Source organism: Myotis nattereri (genome assembly GCF_964212035.1).
Source record: "Myotis nattereri genome assembly, chromosome: 7".
Taxonomy (NCBI): Eukaryota; Metazoa; Chordata; class Mammalia; order Chiroptera; family Vespertilionidae; genus Myotis; species Myotis nattereri.
Genome location: NC_138082.1, coordinates 3,068,416 through 3,093,542, shown reverse-complemented (window position 1 = coordinate 3,093,542; position 25,127 = coordinate 3,068,416). Strand labels below are relative to the sequence as shown.

Here is a 25,127-nt window from a genome sequence, read left to right as displayed (position 1 = left end):
CAAGGCTTCCTATATAATAAAAGCCTAATATGCTAAGGGTCCGGTCGTCCGTTCAACCAATCAAAGTGTAACATGCTAATAATATGCTAAGGTGCTCAACCGCTCGCTGTGACGGGCACTGACCACCAGGGCGCAGATGCTCCAACCAGTTGATTAGCTTGCTGCTGGGGTCCGGCAGATTTGGATTGAGCAAGATGGTCCGGACACGCCCTGGAGCCCTGCCGCCGTCCCTCCCTGGCCGGCCTGATCATGCACCTCAGCCTGGCCTGCACCCTTTCGCAATCCGGGACCCCTTGGGGGATGTCGGAGAGCCAGTTTCAGCCCAATCCTGCAGGCCAGACGGAGGGACCCCACGGGCCTCTAGTGTTTAAATAAGAGCGATACATATAATAATATAGACACATGCTACCTATTGTGTTTTTTTAAAAAGGTGAAAATGAGAAACTATATTTTTTTGCATGTACATAAACACTGCAAAGATATAAAAAACACTTAAAAAGCTATCTACATTGAGGAGAAAAACAAGGTAAAATGAGACAGGAATGGGAGTGCAACTTTTTTGTATTACCTATTTACATAGTTTTGTCTTCTAAATTATATAGAAGTGTTATGTATTTTGAAATATATTTAACTTAAAAAAGAAATACAAATACTACAAAAAACAGCTAAAAATTGTTGAAAGTAGTTGCCTCTAGAGGCCATATTAAGAAGGGGAAAGAGCCAAGACCGGTTTGGCTCAGTGGATAGAGCATCGGCCTGCGGACTGAGGGGTCCCAGGTTCGATTCCAGTCAAGGGCATGTACCTGGGCTGCGGGCACATCCCCAGTGGGAGATGTGCAGGAGGCGGCTGATCGATGTTTCTCTCCCATCAATGTTTCTAACTCTCTATCTCTCTCCCTTCCTCTCTGTAAAAAATCAATAAAATATATTTAAAAAAAAAAGAAGGGGAAAGAGAGACAGGGGTGAGCAGGAGAACTGCTGAGTTCCATTGTAAACCTTGTGCACTATATGACTACTTAAATCATGGACATGTATTACTTTGATTCAAGAAAATTATTTAAATAAAGCAATCAGAAGGAAAATTTTGTATAATACAGTAAAGAAAATTTAAAAAATCACTAAATCAGCTCTTGATTAGCTAACTCCAAAAAAAAAAAAAATCTTGTAAGCGACCCTATAATATTGCTGTATATTGTTAGCCTGCTCATTTAGTCTGCATAATTTCAGTTGTTGTCACTTTGCAAATACGTGAGCTCCCGTGGCGAGAAGCGCTCTGAGTTAGGAAAAACAATGGCGATGACAACCAGGAGGGGCCTTTCAAACTTGGACGTGCACAGGATCGTCTGGATGCGTGTCGTTTAAATTCCAAGGCTCCGTCCCCCGAGAATGTGATTTATTAGGGCCGGGCAGGGTGCAGAGGATGTGGCTCAGCACAGGCTCCGTCACTGTCACGTGGGTGGCCACCTGCAAGCGCTCAGAGCTGCAGGGGCATGCACCAAGGATGGGCACTGGGAGCCAGGGACCATGTGGAACCGAGGGGGCAAAGTCGAGGGGCACTACAACCACAGACAGTGCTTGGAGTTCCAGTGAGGAGTGTTTACATTTGAGAACCATCATTGTTTTTTAACATTAGTTTTTTTCCCCTTCAAACACATGTTCCATATTCCACTTGCTAGTAATAAAAGTATCTTCCAATTTCCCTTAAATACTGGTCAATGGATTCTTTTTACTTATTTAGCTAATCTCAAAACACCTCGCAAGAGGGACTAACCTGCTTCTTCCTCTGAGTTCAGCTGCATACAGTGAGTGGTGTACAGATCAGTCTATAATGCTGACTAACTAAACCCCATCATCACACTCACAGCCCAAGCATCTGCATGAGGGACTGTCTGAAACCCACCAGAACAATGTCATAGTGCCAGGGAACTGCTTTTTTAAAAGAAAGACAAACAGAATTAAACAAAACAACAAAAAACACTGGCAATATTTTTTGTTTTGTTTTGTTTTAATATTTTTATTGATTTCAGAGAGGAAGGGAGGGGGAGAGAGAGAGAGAAACATCAATGATGAGAGAAAATCATTGATCGGCTGCCTCCTGCAGCCCCACACTGGGGATTGAGCCCGCAATCTAGGCATATGCCCTGATGGGGAATCGAACCATGACCTTCTGGTTCACAGGTTGACACTCAACCACTGAGCCATGCCAGCCGGGCTGGCAATGCCAAGCAAGTGGTTAGGGGCAATCAGGCAGGCAGACAGAGTGGTTAGGGGTGATGAGGTAGGCAGGCAGGTGGTTAGGGGTGATCAGGTAGGCAGGCCAGTGGTTAAGGGTGATCAGGTAGGCAGATGGCCCCTCACTGGGCTAGCCCTGCCCCCAAGCAAGTGGTTAGGGGCAATCAGGCAGACAAGTGGTTAGGGGCAATCAGGTAGGCGGACAAGTGGTTAGAGGAGACCAGGTAGGCAGACAGCCCCTCGCTGGGCTAGCCCTGCCCCCAAGCAAGCGGTTAGGGGCGATGAGGTAGGCAGGCAGAGTGGTTAGGGGTGATCAGGTAGGCAGACCAGTGGTTAGGGGTGATCAGGTAGGCAGGCAAGGGGTTAGGGGCGATCAGGTAGGTAGGCCAGCAGTTAGGGGCGATCAGGTAGGCAGATGGCCCCTCGCAGGGCTGGCCCCGCCTCCCAGCAAAGAAAGAGGGAGGCCCAGGCCAGCCAAGCCATTGCACCCCAGCCTGTCACCTGCAGAGGGAGGCCACCGGTGGCAGGGGAGGGGGCGCAGCGCTGCACAGATGGCAGCAGTGGGGCCAGCTGCCTACAGCCGGGGGAAGGAAAGCCCCGATAGGCCCTGATCTCAGGCCAGGCCTAGGGACCTACCCGAGGGTCCCGGATTGTGAGAGGGTGCAGGCTGGGCTGAGGAACCCTCCCCGAGTGCATGAATTTTTGTGCACCAGGCCTCTAGTTGAACTATAATCACACTGTTTTCAGAAATGCTCATTTATATACTATCAAATGGTTGGTATTTCAAGCTCTACTTCTCTCAAAAAAATGCAAAAGTGCTGCCAATGAGTTAAACTTACTTGGTGGTTCTGTAAGTGTATTTATAGGTGACTTCTCGAGAAATCTGCCTCGCCAGCGCGAAAAGTTCATCCCTTCTTGTCAGGAGGGCATTATCCTTCACACAGAGCTGAGCAGCTGCTTCGTTAACAGTGAGCTGCGTATCAAAATAGGGTTTTTAAAACCAGAAACATCTGTATTTCAACTTATCGACATATAAAACATTTCACTTAAGAATAGAATATAAACATGTCATATCAATATATAATGAAATCAGAATTTATAAAAAATCATGAAGGTCTTTATTCCTAATTAGTCCTAATGCCTAATTTCCAAAGAAAATCAAGTACCTATCATCTCTCAGAACTCAAAGTAATCAAAATAGTCACCGTAGGCTTATTTGTTTATACGCTTTATTTTTGTTCAGGTATGAGAATTTATGGAAAATAAGCAAAATCAAAATAGAAAATAAAAATATCTGCATCTCATTTTTCTTATGAAAAACCACGGGATTTCACTGTGTGATAAGATGATAATATTTCCCTAACTAAAAGTGAGTGAGTATACATGGTCTAGAAGTATTTTTTTCCAATGCGAACTGACATAAAAATTCTTGGAGGAATAAAAATTAAATGATTTTAGTTAAATATTTACCAAATCATTTCGAATAGTTATCACAAATTAGGACTACAATGGAAAAGCAAGGTCTTAGCGTCGTTGAGACTCACCTAATTCTGTTCTTTCACCCAAGAGTTAAACATTGCCAATACAGAGTTACTAGTGACCAAACACCCTATAGTAAAATTTAAAATAGCAAATGTTATCCAAAACTCAAAACCTGTAATAGTTTTATAAGCTAGAACATTTTTTCACTTAATTTGTCAATTTAAATAGGTGTAGGGAATTGCCAAGGGTTAATATTAGACTTATTTTAAAAGCAAGAAACATACTCATTCAAGGCATGATTGGGGGCAAGAAGAGAAGAGGGTTTGGGGCAGACAGGTCTGGGATGGGTTCTGCTCCGTCACTCGCCAGCTGTGGGATGCTGGGCATGTAACAACTCAGAGCGTCAGTTCTCTCAGGGCCCCACCGGGATGCGTCGCCACCGCAAAGGTGGTGAAACAACAGGAGGTACTGAGAGACACCGGCACAAAGCTGTTCTCAGTGTTAGTTCTTGTTTTTCTTCTGTAAGAAATCGGGCGTTTACTGTTTCTCCCCACACTGGCATCCCACTTTATTAACAACCGTTTTTCTTAAATTTTTAAAAAATACAGAGAAGCAAAAGAAGACAATAAATACAGCATGCAACCATCCGGAATGACTTCATATTTTAATGTACGGTTCCAATATTTCTCTGTGTACATATAAGCATATAAATGTGAATGCACTCTTGTAATCGTTGTTCACGTACGTATGCTGTATTTTTTACTTTTATCATGTATTAAGACAGAGACTTGGCTTGTTTACATCAGCATTTGGCATGGATTTGATGCTCAGTAAAGATTTGTAGCCCTGACCGGTTTGGCTCAGTGGATAGAGCGTCGGCCTGCAGACTGAAAGGTCCCAGGTTCGATTCTGGTCAAGGGCATGTACCTGGGTTGTGGGCACATCTCCAGTAGCAGGTGTGCAGTAGGCAGCTGATCGATGCTTCTCTCTCATCGATGTTTCTCTCTCTCCCTCTCCCTTCCTCTCTGTAAAAAATCAATAAAATATATTAAAAAAAATTTGTAAAAAAAAAACTTGGGGTAGTATAAATGTCCAGAATGAGGTTGATTTAAATACTAATTGATAACATTTCAGAAGTACCAGCTTATGCACAACCAAAGAAAATAACTTTTCAATATAAACCAAAAACAATGTTCTAGCATTCCTCCCATCATCCTACCAGAAACTAAGAAAAACAAACATAACATTCTTTGTTATTAAATTCAGGCTCCAATCAACCAAAAAGGTAGACTGAACTTTCTAGACCCTCAGGGAGTTTTCTAGTAAAAAAAACTGAGGCTAGAGAAATAACTATAACCCAGTCCAAGTTGTAGTAAGAAGATGATCATCAAACTTCCCCGTCAAAAATGTATTTTCTGTCAGTGTTTTATAGATTACATGCTCCTAGGACTAATAATTAAATCAACGACGATTCTATTTTTAAAAAACAATACAAATACTCCAAAACAGTAGTCGCAGACTGGCTCACAATGCTAATTTTTTTAAATTCTAAGTTTCTAATTTTGTTGAAGTATGAAATAAGATATTCTCCCTAATTGTTTTACTTACTCCTCCGCTTCCTCTTTTCGTGGATAAAAATACCAAAATTCCATTCATAACTTGATGTAAAAATTTTCTTAAACTTAGCTTTCTATCATAACCAGACTTAAAAAATTCTCTTTGCTGGTAGTTAAAATTATAACCTTTAGCAATCAAATGATTGTGACTCTGGGTTCAATGTTGTTGGCCTAAAATGCTAGGTGAATGCTGGGTGACAGGGAGGCTCAACTTTCGTCTCCAGCACAGGGACAGCTAGGTACCATGAACAGCTGGCCCCTCTCCCAGATAACTAAAATTTCTGAATAAAATAGAGGGAAGCACATGACCTTAAATACATCAATGGGCCAGTAAAACAGGTCAGAATGAATGAAGACAGTATCTCAAAGGAGTACATTAGGGACAGTTACTAAACCAGATGAACTTGAGCTTCAACCTTCACAGCCTCGTGGGGCTGGTGAGAGTGGAGGGAGAGTGGTGAGAGGAACAGTGAGTGTGGAGGGAACACCCAGGACCCACCGAAGGCGAGGAGTCGAAGACCTCTCCTCCATAAGGCTGAAATCACTACGCACTGTACACCCAATGCAAGGCTGACTTGGAAATACACCTGCACCCCCAGGGACAGAGCAGGGGAATTACTGTCTTGAACCTTGTTACTGAGTGGGAGGGAACAGAGATGCTCTCCGGAGGTTTCCTAACCCCAAATCAGCCCTCAGGCTTCAGCCCTCATTCACACTCCGGAGGCTGTGATTGTGTTGGCACAGCGTCCCAGAGCTGTAGTGTGCAGAGTACAGGCGCCTGGTAAAATCAAAAGCAAGTAACCTCTAGGAGAGTCCATTTTCTTCCCAGGCCTCCAAACATTCCCACACTTCCAAGAAAAATGAGTTCACAGACAGAAATCATAAAACACCCCCAAAATCCCCCAAAGCATCAAAAGTAAAAATCAGGAGAAACAACAGATAACAGGATCAGACCCTTAAAGACTTCATTTAAAGAAATAAAAGTTGAAAATGTGACTGAAGAGTACTATAGTAAAGAAACAAACAAAACAGGAAAACTGAGAAATGAGGAGGAGAGAAGAAATTGGGGCAGAGGCAAACAGAAGAGTTCAAAAGCAGACGACAGTCAGATAACCATTAACTTCTAAACACAAAAATGAAAACCAAAAGCCAAGGAAATGGTATCTTCCATTACTAGGGAAAATAACTGACAATATAGAATACCCAGAATAAATGTCAATTAAGAATCAGGGCAGCCCTGGCCAGTGTGGCTCGGTTGGAGCGTCGTCCCTACACGGAGAGGTTGCGGGTTCAATTCCCAGTCAGGACACATACCTAGGTTGAGGATTTAGGAAAGCAATCAATCTATGTTGCTCTTTGACATTGATGTTTCTATCTTTCTCCCCTCTCCTCTCACTCTAAAGAATCAATAAGCATGTCCTGGGGTGAGGATTAAAAAAAAAAGAATCAGGGCAAAATAAAAATAATTTCTAGTGAGGTGGGGAAGGACATAGTTTGCCATCAGCAGACCTTTATTAAGGAAATTCTACATGATGCACTTCAGGCTAAAATTAACTTATTCCAGATGGTCAATCTGAGATATAAAGAGTTGGGAAGGGGAAGAGATACAAAACAATTCAATGGAAATAAATTCAATATATTAGTCACTAAATAAATGTAAATGAAGCAAATGTTCTAGTTAAAAGATAAAGAATATAAGACTGGATTTAAAAAAAAAATCCAACTATTGGTATTTATAAGAGATGTCTCTAAAACATGGATTAGGAACGACTGAAAAATAAAAGGATAGAAAAAAGATCTAACAGCAATTACTAACAAAAGAAAGCACATGTATCTATATTAATATCAAGGAAAATAAATTTTTAAAGAAAAATGCATTATTAAAGATTAATAAGGTTACTGCATAATACAAAGAGAAATAATCACAGTAGGTGACTTTAACACACAACTCTCAGTTATTGTCAGAGCAAGTAAAAAAAAATAAGTAAGACTAGAAAGTTTGAATAACAGAGTTTAATAAGCTTGTTAAAACAGACAAACACAAAACACTCTATCACAACTGCAGAAATATATAAAAAACACTCACTACATATGGGCCATAACTGAAATCTCAACAAAAGTTAAAGGGTTGGCAGCATTCAAACCATGTTCTCTGACTACAATGTAATTCCGTTAGAAATCACTAGGAAAAATAGTAACCTCATATCACAATTTTGAATAATGCTAATACAATAAATAGTAAGAATTTATAGCCTTAATTGCTTCCTTAGAAAAGAAGAAGAGCTGGACATTAATGAACTAAGCACACAACTTAAATTAGAAAAGAATAAAATAAACTGTGAAACAGAACACACACACACACACACACACACACACACACACACACACACGGCACAACTAAGCCAAAAGCTGCTCCTTCAAAAAGACTGAGTCGGAAATCTTTTTTTTTTTTTTTACAAAAGGTCATATAGAAAATATTTTGACTTTATAGGCCAAATAGTCTGTTACAATTACTGAACTCTGGCATCACAGCTCAAAAGCAGCCGCAGATATACACTAGAGGCCTGGTGCATGGATTCATGCACTGGTGGGGTCCCTCGGCGTGGCCTGCAGAGATAAGGCAGAAACTGGCAGTCCAACGCTGCCTGCCGCTCCTGCTCATCCTGGCCCCGCTGCGCCTGCTGTGGGCTCACGCCCAGCCCAGTCAGTCCCGATCGGGAGAGGCTCGCGCCACCGCCATAGCGGCACTCGCCAGCTGTGAGCCCCGCCTCTGGTGCCCATTGGTCAGCTGAGTGGTGCTCTTGCTGTGGGAGTGCACTGACCACCAGGGGGCACCTCCTGCATTGAGCATCTATCCCCTGGTGGTCAGTGCGTGTCATAGCAAATGGTCGTTTGCTTGCTTAGGCTTTTATATATATAGGCTAGAGCAGCCGTGGGCAAACTACGGCCTGCGGGCCGGATCCGGCCCATTGGAAATGAATAAAACTAAAAAAAAAAAGACCATACCCTTTTATGTAATGATGTTTACTTTGAATTTATATTAGTTCACACAAACACTCCATCCATGCTTTTGTTCCGGTCCTCCGGTCCAGTTTAAGAACCCATTGTGGCCCTAGAGTCAAAAAGTTTGCCCACCCCTGGGCTAGAGGCCCGGTGCATGAAATTCATGCTCGGGGGGGGGGGGGTGGTCCCTCAGCCCAGCCTGCACCCTCTCCAATCTGGGACATCCCTCTCACAATCTGGGACTGCTGGCTCCCAACCACTCGCCTGCCTGCCTACCTGATTGCCCCTAACCGCTTCTGCCTGCCAGCCTGATCACCCCCTAACTGCTCCCCTGTCAGCCTGATCAACGCCTAACTGCTCCCCTGCTGGCCCGATTGCCCCCAACTGCCCTCTCCTGCCATCCCAGTCGCCCCCAACTGCCCTCCCCTGTGGGCCTAGTCACCCCCAACTTCCCCCGCCGCCAGCCTGGTCCCCCCCAACTGCCAACCTGGTTGCCCCTAACTGCACTCCCCTGCCGGCCTGGTCACCCCTAACTGCCCTCCCCTGCTGGCCTGATCACCCACAACTGCCCTCCCCTGCTAGCCCACATGGGGGTGGCCATCTTGTGCCCACATGGGGGTGGCTATCTTGTATGAGGGTGTGATGGTCAATTTGCATATCACCTCTTTATTATATAGGTTAGGTATGGCTATGTTCCAATAAAAGTTTATCTGCAAAATCAGGAGGTGGGCCAGATTTGGCCCACAGGCTCTAGTTTGCAGCTGCCTGGAAAGATTAATAAAATTGACAAATCTCTGGCATGATTGGTCAGAGGGAAAATACTTAAATGTACAAATAATATTAGGTCTTAAAAATTATAAGCAACTTTATGCTAGTGAGTTTGAAAACTTAGATAAAATGAACATATTCTTAGAAAAATGTGACTCACTAAAAGTGACTTAAAAAGAGACTACCCTAAAAGTTCTGTACTCCATTTTTATAAACTATCAAAAGGAAATGGCTAACATTTCTTGTTTTGTTTTTTAATCCTCACTCAAGGAGTGAGGATATTTTTTCCTTTGATTTTTAGATAGAGTGGAAGGGAGCGGGGAGGGGTATAAGGGAGAGAGAGAGAAACATTGATGTGAAAGAAACACATGGACTGATTGTCTCCCACATGCTCCCTGACCAGGGGGCAGGGATCAAACCCCAAACCCAGGTACATGCCCTTGACCGGGAATCAAACCCACGACCCTGTGGTGCATGGGCTGACAACTCTAACCTCTGAGCCATGCCGGCCAGAGCTGTTTTTAAGAATTAGATGCTGATATCTATCCATTCTGAGCTAAGAGTTCAGAATAAAGCATAATATCTTACTAATAAATGTGGACCGGTCTGTGGGGTTCCCAGATGCAGCATTCTTCCTCTCTCAAAACTAAGATTACTGAACTGCTCTGGAACACTCAGTCTTGACTTCTCAACACTACAGTGGAAACGGACCTAAACTTGGCATCCCCATCCTTGTCTTAATAATGTGCTTAGCAACTCCAATTCCTGTAAAAGTCCCACTAGATCTACAACTTACCCATTGCTCCTACCTCCATGCCCCTCTCCCCCTTCCTATCTCTGAGTTCCAGAGCCCTTTGGCTGGAAGCTGCTATCTGCTGACAACTATTCTATCATGCCAAGTTGTTTACCAACTTATATTTCTGAATATTACAAGCTCCTGCATTCTCTGCTGCCTTGCTGTTCTCAGCCTATCGTTTGCTCCTCTTCCTCCACCTCTGACTTAAGATCGGACACACACTGATTATGTAGTTGACCACGTACCCTCCTTACACGTTTCTGGATGGATGGAACACTGCCTGCCTGGACTTCTTTCTAGTACTGCTCCTGGGTTCATGCCATCCACCAATAATTAGTGTGGTTCTAAGCCTCAGTCCCTCACACTATCTTCATGGTCCGACTCCTATAAACCAGGTCATACCTAGCCAGTTCCTAAGACAGCACTGATTATTTAGCTCATAAAAAAAGTATTTATAACAATGATTCATTCCATAACTGTGAGAGTTGAAAAAGATCTTTTCACATGTAGATAACCTCCTTATTTTCACCCACTTGAAAGATTAAAAGAACATTGTCCATAGGGTTTATATTTAAAAACCCTCTCAGAAATACTACCAACAGTGAATTAATAATAAATCATATGTTTCCTTATTTGGAAATTGAGGACAAACTAGTAATATTCATCTATCTTAGAAATTTAGAAAAACTCAAAAATTTTATTTTATTTTATTGTTAATCTTCACCCAAAGATATTTTCCATTGATTTTTAGAGAGAGTGGAAGAGAGGAAGAGAGACAAAGAGAAACATTGATGTGAGAGAGACACAGCAATTGGTTGCCTCCTGAATGTGCCCCTAACTCGGGCCGGAATTGAGCCCACACCTGAGATACGTACCCTGGACCGGAATTGAACCTAGGACACTTCAGTCCCAGGACGATGCTCTATCCACTGAGCAAAACTGGCTAGGGCAAAATCGTTCTTATTTTAAATAGTCAAGTGAAAAATGTGAAATTATCATAATATCTAAAAGGTACACTTTTAATTCCCTCAGGATTTCATAACTTCCACCAAGCTTTTGAATGGTTACTACTTTGAAAAAAAAAATCTGATTTATAAATGTCTATCCTGAACTATAATACTGGACCAGGTTCACATACTGGAGTTGCAAATAACCAGTAGTGTAAGTTTCAAAAACACAAGTCACATTTTCCAAAGCCCCCACCCCCACATCTCAGCCTACTAGCATTCATTTTAAGTGTCCCCTTATTTTGGGAAAGCCACCACGGTTTCATTACTTAAATACCATCTGTACCTCTTTATCCAAAGAAGCAAAGAGCCCCTTAGCAAAGCCAAATGTGAAATTATTCATTTTGGATATTTTCAAAATAGGTTATAGTGGGTTGTTTTTTAAAAATGGGAGGTTGATTTGGTTTATTAAAGTCATCTCCTTAACATACTTCTGCTCTGATAAAAAATACGGGTCTTTTAACGAAACTTTGTGTTTCATCTGCTATGTTTTAAAAACTATATGAAAACTGGATTAAAGCATGAAATAAAATTGCCAACAAGTTATGCTCTTTGTTTTCTAATACTGACAATCACCATAGCCTGTTCGTAGGTTCTTTTATTGGTTCGCAGGTAGTGAAAGTGCCCAGGTGTGTCCGAATTATAACACTAAGTGTACTTTCTAGCTCTACTTACAAGTTCTCGAGAGTCAGTTATTGTATGGCAACAATAAGGCATAACATCTGCAAAAGGATAGGCCCAAAACAGATCCAGTCACAGGTTCACTGTGATTAAGTACTTTTTGCTAATCACTTCTCTGATCTTAAGCTCCCACATACACTCATATCTAACCTGGAGAGTATTATGCTAAGCAAAACAAGCCAGCCAAAGAAAGACAAGCATCACACGATCTTACTCATATGTGGAACCTAATGAATAAAATAGATCCAGAGACTCAGAAGCAGGGAACAGACGGAAGAATCTCAGAGGGGAGGCAGAGAGGGGAGTGGGTGGGAAGAGAGCCACCAAAGAACTTATATTCCCATATGCATGAACCACGAACATAGACAACAGTGTGGTGAAGGCCTGGGGAACAGTAGGGGTGGGGACAGGGGTTAATGGGTGAAAAAAGGGAGACATCTGTAATACTTTCAACAATAAAGATAAATTTTAAAAAATAAAGTCACTTATTTTAAAAAAGATTAGATAGTACAATTGCTGCAAACATGATTAATATACACAAATCAGCCAATGAGAGCAATTTTTTTTAAGTGGAAAAATTCATTTAATAATAGAGGCCTGGTGCATGAAATCCATGCACCGGAGGAGGGGAGGGGTCCCTCAGCCCGGCCTGCACCCTCTCGCAGTCTGGGATCCCTCTTGCAGTCCAGGACCCCTTGCTCCTTCAAGCCTGTCTGCTTGCTGCTCCTTACTGCTCTGCTCACTGTTCCTTAGTGCTGCTACCACCACTGCGCTCACCAGCCGTGAGCCCAGCTTCTGGCTGAGCAGCACTCCCCCTGTGGGAGCACACTGACCACCAGGGGGAAGCTCCTGCGTTGAGCGTCTGCCCCCTAGTTGTCAGTGCACATCATAGCGACCAGTCATTCTGCCATTTGGTCGATTTGCATATTAGGGTTTTATTATATAGGATATTTGTATCTTCTATATAAACGAATTAAATTTTCATAAATATAATATAGACATTAACATACATATGTAATGCACAGTATATGACCTAAAAAGAAATATGCAAAACCTATGTGAATTAAAAACTTTAAAAATTACCAAGGAATATAAAAGATCTAAATAAGTAAATACATATACTATATGGGAGTGTTGTAAATATGTCATTTTTTCTTTACAAATTAATCTGTACTTTTAAGGCATCTATAATGAAAATACCACCAGAAATTTTTGGAAAATGTGACAAATGCATTAAAAAATTTTATTTGGAAGGAGAAATGGTTAAGATTACCTAAAAAAATACAAAGCTGAAATACAAGACTATTGAAGGGGCACGTGCCTTTCCAGACATCAAACTGTATTATTTAGCTAAGCTAATTAGAATAACTCTACACTGGTGAAGCGTTAGAGAATTAGACTGTGCACTCACACAAGACAATAGGTATTCTTACATAAAATTAAACTTCCAGAGGGCAAACGGTCTGAAAGGTCAAAGGACAAATGAGAATCTGGGAGAACATTTACAAAGACAAAAATTGAATACCTTTTTAAAAAATATATATTTTATTGATTTTTTACAGAGAGGAAGGGAGAAGGATAGAGAGTTAAGAAACATCGATGGGAGAGAAACATCGATCAGCTGCCTCCTGCACACCTCCCACTGGGGATGTGCCCACAACCAAGGCACATGCCCCCGACCAGAATCGAACCTGGGATCCTTGAGTCTGCAGGCCAACGCTCTATCACTGAGCCAAACCGGTCAGGGCAAAAATTTAATATCTTTAAAATAAAAATGTTCTTACCAATCAATTTTTTACTGGTAAGACAAACAATCTCAATATTAGAACAAAAATATAAACATAAAATTGAATGTCTGTAAAACATATTAAAATATATTATTTATCCTTACTAAGCAAAGTAAATTTGAGCAATGAAAAATTTTCCTCTACTAACTAGACTGGCAAAGATTAAAAAGGATAATAGTCAATAATATTGCAGTAACTATGTTTGGTGCCACGTGGGCACTGGAAATATTGGGGGGAACACTTTGTAACGTATACGATTGTCTAACCATGATGCTCCACCCTGAAACTAATCCTATATAATAAAAGCATAATATGCAACTTGGCCCAACGGCGGAACAACCAGTCGGTGGAGGAGCGGGGCCGGCAAGCAGGCATGCCAGGCCAGCCAAGGTGCGTGCCAGCAGGCAGAGGGAAGAAACAGCGATGTTGGGGGAGGTGGCAGCAACCAGGGTAGGTGGAGGGGCCATGGGGGGGGACACACCCACCGGTGCTGTCCCCTGATTGGCTGCCCGGTCGCCTCTCACAGAGGGAGGTCAGTGGCAGCGGCAGCGGCGGGGTGATGGGGGTGGGAGCTGTCCCGATTGCCCGCCCCATCGCCTCCCGTAGAGGGCCTAAGCTGTCAATAGGACATCCCCTGAGGGCTCCTCGACTGTGAGAGGGCGCAGGCTGGGCTGAGCAACGCCCCCCGAGTGCATGAATTTTCATGCACCAGGCCTCTAGTACAAAATAATATTGAATGCAAACTGTAATTGAAAACAATTTTTAAAATTTAAAATAGAATGATAAACACAATATTAGCAAAAGTGTAGAGAAATGGACACTTGCATATAATGATAGTGAAGATGTAAATTATTGCAGCTTTTAGAAAGTAATTTAGCAGTATCTACTAAAATATTAAATTTATATTTCCTTTGACCCCATAATTTTACATGTTGGCATATATTCTATAGAAAAACATGCAACCCATAAATAATGTAGCTGTGTGTGTACTGACTTAAAAAATATCTAATAGCATATTGTACTGTGTATGCATGTTAACTTTTAAAAAGAAAGGAATTTGGAGAACAGTGTGCAAAATATGATCTCATATTTGTATATGTAAAGAAAGTATCTCAAAGTTTACAGAGTCAATCACTTGACATCCTTTGCAATAACTGACTACTTTGCCTAAGTATAAATTCTTTTTTCTTGTTACATACAAGTCTGGGGGAAAGATCTCATGTTTCTAACATGAAATTCTGCATCCAACGGAACATTTTTTTCAAACAGGGCTTACTTCTTTCTTGTAAAGGATAAATGGCTATAAAAAATTTAACTATAGAATATCTTTTTAAAGTTTTGAAAATGCATTTATTTTCCAGGCATTTGTTGGGTGTGTTAGGTTCTGAGGACATAAAATGAACGAGACATTATCTCAGCCTTCGCAAAACCCAAATAGCCTGAGAGGGACAGACCAGTGTACAAATAAGTGCCATAAAGAGCTGAAGTGACTGCGACAGCAGTGTCTGTGGGATGAACATGGGAAGGGGAGGTCACTGGAACTGGAGGCAACCATACCAGAGTTACGCTTATGCTTGAGCCAAACCCTAAGATGATGTGTTGGCCAGATGGACAAGAGAAAGGGAGTAAATGCAAATGAGATATGCGTTACACATAAGCGGAATATTTCTAGACAGAGTGCCAGGAAGATAAAACGAGGAATTTTAATGCCAAGTATCAAACCAAAACAATATAAGTCCAAATAAATGAAACCAAAGTTAAAATAATCCCTACAACATTCATCTAATTTTGCTTTCTATGCTAGTTGAAAACTGCTTTAAGTTCTGGTTATTTCTCCAATTTCTTTTTGTCTACAAAAATGTCTTTTAAATGAATGGTTACATTTAAATCCTATTTAATGAAAAAAACAAACTGCTTTGTAAATGCAAAGACTTGGTGCTGTCACTGTTTAAATTCTGACATTTTTCTAAGTTACCCTACACTAGCTCCGAAGCTCAACATGTCTGAGCTCAACATCAAAATACCAGCACCGGAAACATGGTCTCTTTCGCAAAGGCTGCATTTCGCGGAGACCTCCATGTTCTAACGCTGCTTTGGGGGGGCGGGGGGGGCACCCCTGGGCGCCGTCCCCAAGCTCTTCTCTCAGCAGCACAAGCCCCAGGGACACGGCTCTTACCTCGTGAAGCGTCAGGTGCTTGCCGTCCTTCCTCTTGGAGTCGAACCTGCCATAGATGGCGCTGTACTTGCGAATCTCCTCCTCTTTGTGGGGGTCCTCGTCGCTCATCTCGAAGATGTGGCCGATCATTTTGGCCAGCTTCTTGTTGCTTTTCAGCAGCTCTTTCACCTCGTTCGGGTCGCTTTTGGGCAGCGTGGAGGCCATGCGCTCCACACACTCGGCCACCGAGAGCGCGGCCGCGGCGTCCAGGGCCTCGCTGCTCTCCTTGGGGGACGCGGGGGAGCCCAGGTCGGCGGGGGAGAGGCTGTGCTCGCTCTCGGTGCCGTGGTGGCCCTGCCAGAGTCTGGACTCCCCGACACTGGGCAGCGCCAGGCTCCCCACGTCCGGCTTCCCCTGCCCGGGGCTCTGCACGCACGTGATGGCCGCGCACTTGGGGACTTTGACGTGCGGTTCCCGGGCGCCGCTGCTCCTGTCGTAGCTGGCACAGGGCACTCCTAGCCACGTGGGCGACCCCTCGGGCAGCTTGTAGATGGGTATGCTGCTCACGGGCAGGGAGGTGAGCGGCTGGTTGAAGAGGCCGGGGTTGGTGACCCAGTCCCGCAAAGCCTTCTGCAGCCTCCTGACATGCAGCGGCTTGCTGGCCATGCCCACGAGGGCCATGATTTCCAGGAATTCCTCCTCGCCAGCTTCGCACAGCTGCTGGACGTCATCGCCACCTTGCTGGATGAAGGCATCGAAGTAGGACAGCAGGTTGGCTTTCTGTAATATTCTGTACAGCTGCAGCTCCCCCAGCGTCCGGGGCAAGGCCGCGGCCATTACTGTGGAGGTGCTTAGCCTGCAAAGGGAAGAGGGAGACTCAGCACACGGGCTCCGAACTCCGCACCCAGGACTGGCAGACACTCCCGGACTGAGCATGCGGGTGGGAGGTGCAACACAAGACGCATCAGCAGAGCACCGGACTGAAGGAACCATGCCCTGTCCAGAAGTCATCTTCTACTTCCTGACAATCCCACTGACCAGTGTAACTGTTTCCGTTTAAAGAGAAAACTCGGAAGGCTCAGACTTGCCTGTGATCTCACTACCTGTTGAGCAGAAGTCTAGGGACTCCAGCCAAGGTTCTCAGGGCTCTGTAGCCCGGATTTTTGACAACCACTCACTCTGCCGCTCCCATGGTGTGGACACAGAGGGGAGCGAGGGATACTCAGATTCAGGAGGAGGTAAGAAGCCTATTATTCCACCATTCGCTGAATATTTATTTTCTGCCAGATAATATGATAAACGCTGTACATTACATTATGTCTAACCTGCAAGATAGGTTTAGTTATTCCCATTTTATAAAGAAAAAACAGCCACATCAGTCTGGTAGGCAGAGGAAGAGAGAGCTTTCAGTATGAACTGCAGGTGAGAAGATAGAAGATGGTATATTAGGAACAAGAAAAAAAGACAGGAAGACTTCAAACAAACAAATGACAAGACCTGGTGATCATTTAGGCCTAAGAGTTCATGGTTCCTGGAAGAAAGGGGAGAGTCGACTGTGACAGGCCTTGGGGACACAGACCAATCGGGACGATGGGATCTCCTTCAAACACGTGCACTTCATGGCCAGCGCCGGGGTCTCAGCGTGGATAAGGTTAGAGATACAGGATGAAGCCAGGGAGGGCGAGAGGGCCCAAGACAGAGCCACGGAAGAAACAGAAAGGGCAGAGCCAAGCAAGACAGGGAAGCCGCCTTTAAAGAGAAAGAACAAGACCCAGCAAAGCACTTCTTGACCTCTTAGCAGCCTTCACAAGTTATTCACAGTTGCCTGGAGACCTCCCACATACAAAGGTGTGGGCCAAGTACTTCCATTTAAGAGAAACAAACTTGTAATAACGCACCCTCTTAGGATTAAAAGGACCCTGCAGCCCTCTGTGGAGAAAATTACAGAAGGCGAAAAGAATGCAGAGGGAAATGGAAGCTCCACTCTCAAGTGAGAGCTGTATGGAGCCGTCACTCACTGGGAGATGAGGCCAGCAGAGGAATGCCAGGCACATCCCTGAAGGCCAGACCAAATCCGGGACTTCCGCTCTGGGCCACTGGTCAGAATGCTCCCAGGATGCGCGTCTCGGCCACCCCATCCCAGGGGAGCACCTCTCCCTGCCACGCTGAGGCTGACTCCTGGGAAGCCCCACTCCTGGAACCCCTGCTCATCCACAATCCGCTCCCATCAGCTAGCAACTCCTCAGCTTCTCAGGCTTTTCCCTGACGAGGGTACTGCCATGTGAACTGATGCCTTTCCGAGAGATTTCTCCGGCAAACCGCACTAGACGATCCCTGTTTAGTATCCCTCTGGGCACCACAGACTCCTCTGCGTTGTGATCATCCAGGCTCTTAAGCCCCGCCTTCACGTCCACGTCACCTCAGTCCACTGGACAAAGACACTCTTGCCTCCTCCAGTCCCCACGGGATGGTCTGCTGGTCCTCCCCTCCCATCACCCAGCTGGAAACTGGCCCACAAAAACGCAGCTCTCAGGAGGGACAGGCACGAGCTCAATTCTGTTTCCCACCGTCACACCAAACAGAAAGGCTTCTAGAAACGGCCTAAGGTGGAAGGAAAGGAACTTACTTTCCCGTCACACACCTGACGCAACAGCTCCACAGGCTATCAACTCAACAGCATACAAATACGCCTACACACCTGTGCGCGCGCGCACCCCAAATCCTTTTCATAAGAGGGCTGTAACTTCCCAAGGTCTCTATCGTCAATTACCTCATCCTATGTACTCCCCCAAGTTATGGAATAGAGGAAAGAGTATTTGAGAAAATCTAGAATACAGTGTTTGAATCTTTTTATGAACAATAAGAAAAAATATGTTAGGCAAATAAAACTTAAAAAGAAACTTAAAAGGAGAACTAAAGACCCAAACTTAGGTTTTATTCTTCTGAGAAAAGGCCACGATTTTAGAATAAATTCATTTTCAACTGTTTATCCTTTCTCATCTTTACCCAGAAGTAAAGGAAACCCCCTAGTTCCCAGGAGAAAACTCCGGTCCTGGTGAGGAAGTAGTTATGATTGTAAAGCTCTGTAAGGACTTATATGTCCAAAGTCAAGATACCAGCTGAAAGCGAAGGAGGCGAGCGCTGAGAGCCCAGGCGGCCACACTACCTGCTGGGAAAGGAGTTTTCTCCCGAAGCTACCGCAGTGGGAGAAGGCTTCAGTTCCTACCGAAGCGTGTTGTGATCATTTAAACACCCGCCACTTCATATATTAGATTTAATGTACAATTTTTATATGATGAGATTTTCTGTTTTTACAAACTCTTCATGCTTCGACATGAAGGTCAAATACATCAAGAGAAAGCCTCTCCTGCATCTCTCCTCACACACTCTGCACAGGGAGCCAGCAGTACAGCAGGGCCACTCAGCAGTGCGTGGCTCCTCCCGTGTGCCACTCAGCACAGCATTTGTCACAGCGGTGAGGCTGGTTCCGTGTCTCCTTCCTCTTAAATGGCTCTCCGGGCGAGCCCACTGTCCTCTGTCCCCCCAGGACGAGCTCAGTCGCTGGCAGACTTAAGAGAGAACACACCGTGGGTTCAGAGGAGAGCGGAGCACAGCCGCGGGGTGGGAGGCTTTGGGGAGAGGCCTTGGAGGTGTGCACTTGGATTTGAGAGCACTTGCAATACCCTTGGCCCCTGGCCCGTGAACCACTCCTCCAGCTACAGTTAGCAATCTGGAGGGTAGTCTCCGAGAGGCGGTGACTGAAGCTTGGGAGTGGATGTGCTCATCGAGGGAGAATAGCAAAAGGCAGTAGAAAAGAGACTGAATTTAAAACTTTGGAATTAAAGTTTTGCAAAGAACTGCAAAGGGAAGGTAGGGAAGACAACGTGTAAGTCTAGGTGAAAAGCATTTCAAGGGTTGGTGTCAAGCTGCAGAGAGGCCAGTAGTTATTCGTGAGTTTTCAGAGTTGCGGGGCCATACTGCAGGCTGAAGTCTGGAATAGACCGAGGCAGGAATGAAGGAATAGTTCTCTTCCCTGGTGAGCGGGAAAGGCCTCTGTCCTACCCTAATCCCCACATCCCCGCATGGAGGGAGGGTGTCAAGGAGGGTGTTCCCACAGCCCTATCGAGAGCTTCCTTGTGGTTCAAGGACTCAGCAGGAGTTGTTATAAGCTCCCTGAGGGCAGGAACTTGGTCTCATTCATCTTTTACCCCCTCTATTCCCCGCAGTGTTCAATCACATCTCTAGAAAGGCTGCTGTTACATGAAACCCAATGTCTGAGTTAGAATCTGATCAGTAGCCGCCTTTCATATCCAAAAGGGATGCCTTCGGATCGGTGTCCCAGTGAATTCGCAATCTAGTAACAGCACCTCCTGCTACTTTACAAACTACAGTCCTCTCTGTTCTCTCATCCTCATACTTCCTCTTTCTTTCTTTTTTAAAATATATTTTATTGATTTTTTTACAGAGAGGAACAGAGAGGGATAGAGAGTTAGAAACATTGATGAGAGAGAAACATCAATCAGCTGCCTCTGCACACCCCCTACTGGGGATGTGCCTGCAACCAAGGTACATGCTCTTGACCGGAATCGAACCTGGGACCCTTCAGTCCCCAGGCCGACGCTCTATCCACTGAGCCAAACCGGTCAGGGCACTTCCTCTTTCTTATGGGGCTTTATGCTGAGTTCCCATAACACAGATATTTTCCCCAAGAGATCAAAGGATCCCCTCCCAAATGTAAGAGCTACACCTGGTTCATGTTGTAATATACATCATATGATAGCCCAGCCCCAGCCGAATTTTAAGAAGCCAATTTTAGTCATGAGAGATCCTAGGTCTTTTTCTTTATGGCTCCTATAAATTAAAACACAGTATCAACTATCCCCAAACAACAAATATCTTATAAATGACCATTATATTCAAATGGTTTCATAATCACCACTCTTAACTCCTCTTCATGATGTAGGAAACGTATATAGATATAGGTATTTCTTACATCTATAGGACACACACACACACACACACACACACACACGTACATAGTGTGTATATATGCACACTTTTATGAAATCTGTGGCATTCCAGAGAGCCGCTCATCCAGGAGTAGAGGAACCTGGGCTATCTCCCAGTGAGATGTGGCTTACTCATGCAGAGACTGTCAATTCCTTCCTCCCGACGCTGCCTGGATTTTACTTTAAAATTATCTAAGTTAACAGCAACCTCTTACAGACTTACAAAACACGTGGAGAAACTTGGGGAGAGTTAGCTTATGAGTCATTTACAGGTTAAGGTGAATTAGTTCCACCGTTTGTTTTCCTCTTCACACCTAGATGCGATCCAGTGCACACCAGCGGAATGAGACAGGAGGGCAAGGGTGAGGAAGGGATGGGAGCTGGGGCACAGAGTACACTGGAAGCCCCTGAAGTGCCACCTCGCTGGGAAGAGGGTGGCCTGGAGGCCTGGGAAAGGGCGCCATGGGTACACTGGGAGGCGGCAACTGAAAAGGTTTATAAGAAGAATCTGGCTTGGGGAAGGATGAGCCTTAACCGAGGAAATGGAGTCTTCTCACTTCTTTCTAGGCCCAGAGCTCAGCTAACATAATAAACGTAGCTCAGTTCCATCGCGATTGAGGGGTTGGCCTAGCTATTAGACTCCTGTGTATGTGTTTCAAGTACCAAATGATTTACCGAGGCTCTGATTAGTAAGCATGCAGTGATATATCTTAAATCAAGATATTTTTGGATTTTAATACTGTCATCGCTATGAATTAAACATTAGCTTCTAATAAAATTAATGGTAATTTGGGAAACTTAAAATATTTTTCTCTATTGATTCTTTTCTGAATTCTGAAATGACGCTGCAGAAAAAAACTCAGACCCCTTAAAGTTCTAATGAAAGTGTAAGTTTAAAATTATCAAAATGAGAAAGAAGTAAATCAGATTTATTTTGCAATTAAACCATAATTATACATTAACCTAACTGTAATACCAATAAGTAAATCAGTATCATACAATTCGGCTGGAAATTCTTCAAACAACCAACAGCCACGTCATTCATCACACAATAAGTGCCCTCTGATCATGTAGTATACACACAGTATATCTACATTTTATGTTTTTCAGAAAGTTCTCTTTAAAAATTATAAAATTAACATACTATTTATATTCATGTGCAGCCTCCTAAATACAACATATTGAGAAATGACAAACTATCTGAAAGCTTAATGGTATGTTTAGCTGCGAGAATTCTGACAAGACGAGGATTACTGTTTCCCCCCAGCATCAACTTCTCTAATTTCCCACTTGCTCCATCATTAAGTTTAAGAGAGTATATTCTATTATACTAGTTTTTGAACATGTCAGTTCAGAAAGGAAATTTGCATTTAATATAACTGTACAATTCTTCATTCTACTAAAAAGCATAAAAGAAGTAGGCAAGATAAATCCAAAACAAAGAGGCTAGCAAACATGTGATGCTTGAGTGGGTACTACTTATTCCTTAAAATATTTTAAAAACTCCACAATGAAATGTATGTACACAAGTTAATTATACATTAGCAAGATCTTAAACTGTTCAAAACATACTATAAAATGGTCATGTCCATGAAAATAAAACAGGTCATGTGTCTGTGGAATCCAGAATACAGATTCATGTTTCAGGGTGTTTTTACAGAGCTCTCATTTCCAATAATGCCCATGAATAGCACAAACAAAAACAACTGGATTTATTACAATGGAAGAGATGAGGCCTCAGTCTTAGGACAGTGTCTACGTCAACAGACACAAAAACCTGACATACTTCTACTCCCATCCAACCACCTTTTGCTTTAAATATTTAAAGTTTATGCAATAAATTCTTCAAAAGTTTCAAACCCCCATTTTGTAAGACATGTAATTTCTTATTTCAAAGGATCCACAGTGCACAGCCCCAGAATCCTTAATAACAAATCTTAAAGTGGTATTACAAGAAAATATCTGCCTGGCCTGCGTGGCTCAGTGGTTGAGTGCAGACCAATGGAACCATGAGGTCAAGTTAGATCCCAGTCAGGGCACATGCCCAGGCCTTGGGCTCATCAAGCTCATCAGTGATTCTCTCTCATCATTGATGTTTCTATCTCTCTCCCTCCCTCTCTGAAATCAATAAAAATATTTTGTAAAAAAGAAAAAATATTTAACGCCTTAACTTATTCTCTAAACAAGGAGAATGAAGACCTATTAACTTTCCTATAGAACAGTGGGTGTTATTTACTAGTCACAAAAAGGAAATTTTAAAATTAATTTAGCCGAGATTACTCAATTTTATCAATAATTCTGAAATAAAACAAGATGTAAAGTATTTATTAAACATAGCAAATTACTTACTAGACATATAAGCTGACTACATTTCCTTATATCAGCTATAGTATTCCTAAGGATTTTTGTCATTTTAATCAGAGACAGAATGAAATAAACTAAAATCTTACAATGCCTCAATGTTTTTATTACTCCTATTCTTATTGATATTCACATATAACAGGAAATCACCATAGCCAAGGAAAACATTTTTCTAATATCAAGATGGCAGGTTAACTTTTGTGCAAGATGCTAAAAATAAAATAAGAAACCTTTCAATGGTTCCTTGAAATTTCTTTTTCCAGACCCAATTTTCCAATATCTTACACTCAAACAAGAATAAAGAAGGCTGCCCTTGTCAAACATCTATAAGGACCCTTCTATGCAGGATTTACACCTGTAAGAACAACGTAATTTTTAAAGCTTAACGAGAGGGCAGTATTTAATGTCTTATTACCGAAAAACGGAGGGGAAGGGTACCCTTGAACCCAAGGGCCACTGGACTGGCACTTAGATTAGAAGCAGCTCTTTTAAGTCCTCAGGAGGACATCAGCCGCCACCCGAAAGAAAGTAAATGCTGTGCGTCCTCTCTTCCAGTGTTTCTCCCAAACCCACGCCGTTATGGCATGCCATCATCTGCTGCTTCACAGGAGCAACTTCCAGAAAGTGAAAACCTGAGAAGGTAACTCACTGCGAGCACTTTTATAACAAAACAGCCTCGCACTGCCTACGTGACTAATCCATTTTAAACTCCGCTCCTCTGTTCCTATGCAATCTAATATTTCCTATTAAAACTGCCAAAATATTTTTAAACAAGACCTGAGCGTTTCCCTTGCAGCTTCTGATCTTTGCACTCCGTGAGTTTGCAAGTTTGCAGACACATCACGGGCAAACCCACTGGTAGTGACAGGTGAACGCGGATGAGACTTTAAAATGACAGCTATCCCCAAATTGTGAACGCTTCCAAGATCTGCTGGCGTGAGAGAGTGCGGTCTATGCGCGTCAAGGAACCTCCAGGCCCCCAGCTGCAGAGCTCGGCCAGCGACGCCGGCCGGGGCGGATTCCTACCCCAGCACCTTCCGCCGACCTCCGCGGGCTTCCTGCGCGTCCCTTCTCCTCGCCGGCGCTGGGAGCCCCGGGGCGGCCGGCCAGAGCCCTCTGACAGCACCCGCGGCGCTTCTACACGCGCCAGGCCACGCACCTCGGCGTCCCAGCCTCGTGCCCCACGTGTGTGTGCAGATTCCACACTCGCTCCCCCGCGCCCGGCGCCAAGTTCGCCAGCCACTTCCCAGCAAACCCGCCTTCCGCTTTCCCAGCGCGCGACGCTCGGGCAAGGATGCCCGGGACGAGGCCGGGCACTGGGACGCCGGACTCCCACCCGGGAAGCCAGCCAACCGGGACGCGGCCCGGGGAGGCCCCCACCCCGCGCCCCGCGCGCCCACCCCGCCGGGGGGCAGGGATCGGCACCCCGGCTGCCCCGGAGCGGAGCCTCCCGAGTCAGGCCCGCCGCCCGGCTCGTCCTCGTCCCGCGGCCCCCGCGCCCGCATTTCTCCGGGAATCGCCCACACCAGCCGGATGCCGCCCTCTCCCCGCGGCGGCGGCGCGGGGCCGGCTCCCTCGGTCCCCCTTCTCCCCCCCCCCACCCCGGTGCCCGCGCGTCCCGCACCCGCGGACGCCGGTCGGTACGTACTCGGCCAGCGGTCCGGGCGCGCGCTCCCCCGAAGGCTGCTCAGCCCCGACTCCGTGCCGGCCCCCGGCTCTCCCTGCACAGACTGCGGCGGCGGCCGGGACGCCCCCGCTCCCATCGAGGGGGGAAGGGACGGCGGCGGGCGCGCGCTCAGCTCCCCGCCAGTCCGATCGCCCGCCTCCCGCCCGCAGCCCCGACGGCTCTCGCCCAGCCGCGCGGGCGGCAGCTCCTCCGCTTCGGGGCGCGCGGGCTGCGGCCGTGGCGCCTCCCCCGCCGGGCCCTCCCTCCTCCTCCCCCTCCTCCCTCCCTCCTCCTCCCCCTCCTCCCTCCCTCCTCCCTCCCTTCCACCTCCTCCCGCTCCCTCCCCTCCGCCCCCGGCTCCCCGCGGCACTGCGCGCGGCGCCCGCCCTCCCCGCCGCCGCCCCCGCCGCCGCCCCCGCGCTGTCACGTCGGGAGATTCCGCTCTTGCCACCAGCGCCGCTCCGGCTGCCGCCCACGCGCGGCCGAGTGACGCAGAGCCCGGCGTGGGCGCCGCGGGAGGGGGGTGGCGGCCGCGGGGCCGGGCACGGCCTCTCCCCGCCGCCC

The 25,127-nt window shown here is 45.2% G+C and overlaps 1 protein-coding gene across 2 annotated transcripts in view; it reads right to left on the bottom strand.

Moving 5' to 3' along the window:
- Positions 1-24,794, bottom strand: part of NAB1 (NGFI-A binding protein 1) — a 45,587-nt gene extending 20,793 nt beyond the window's left edge. The window contains exons 1-3 of one of the 2 annotated variants that reach the window (XM_081096124.1): positions 24,546-24,794; positions 15,549-16,383; positions 3,072-3,205 (exon numbers count right to left, since the gene is read on the bottom strand). In XM_081096124.1, coding sequence (XP_080952250.1) covers positions 3,072-3,205; positions 15,549-16,364 — 950 coding nt within the window. In that variant the 5' untranslated portion in view covers positions 16,365-16,383; positions 24,546-24,794. The remainder of the gene's footprint in view (positions 1-3,071; positions 3,206-15,548; positions 16,384-24,545) is intronic. The other variant, XM_081096123.1, reaches the window with a different exon arrangement.
- Positions 24,795-25,127: the final 333 nt, after the last annotated feature.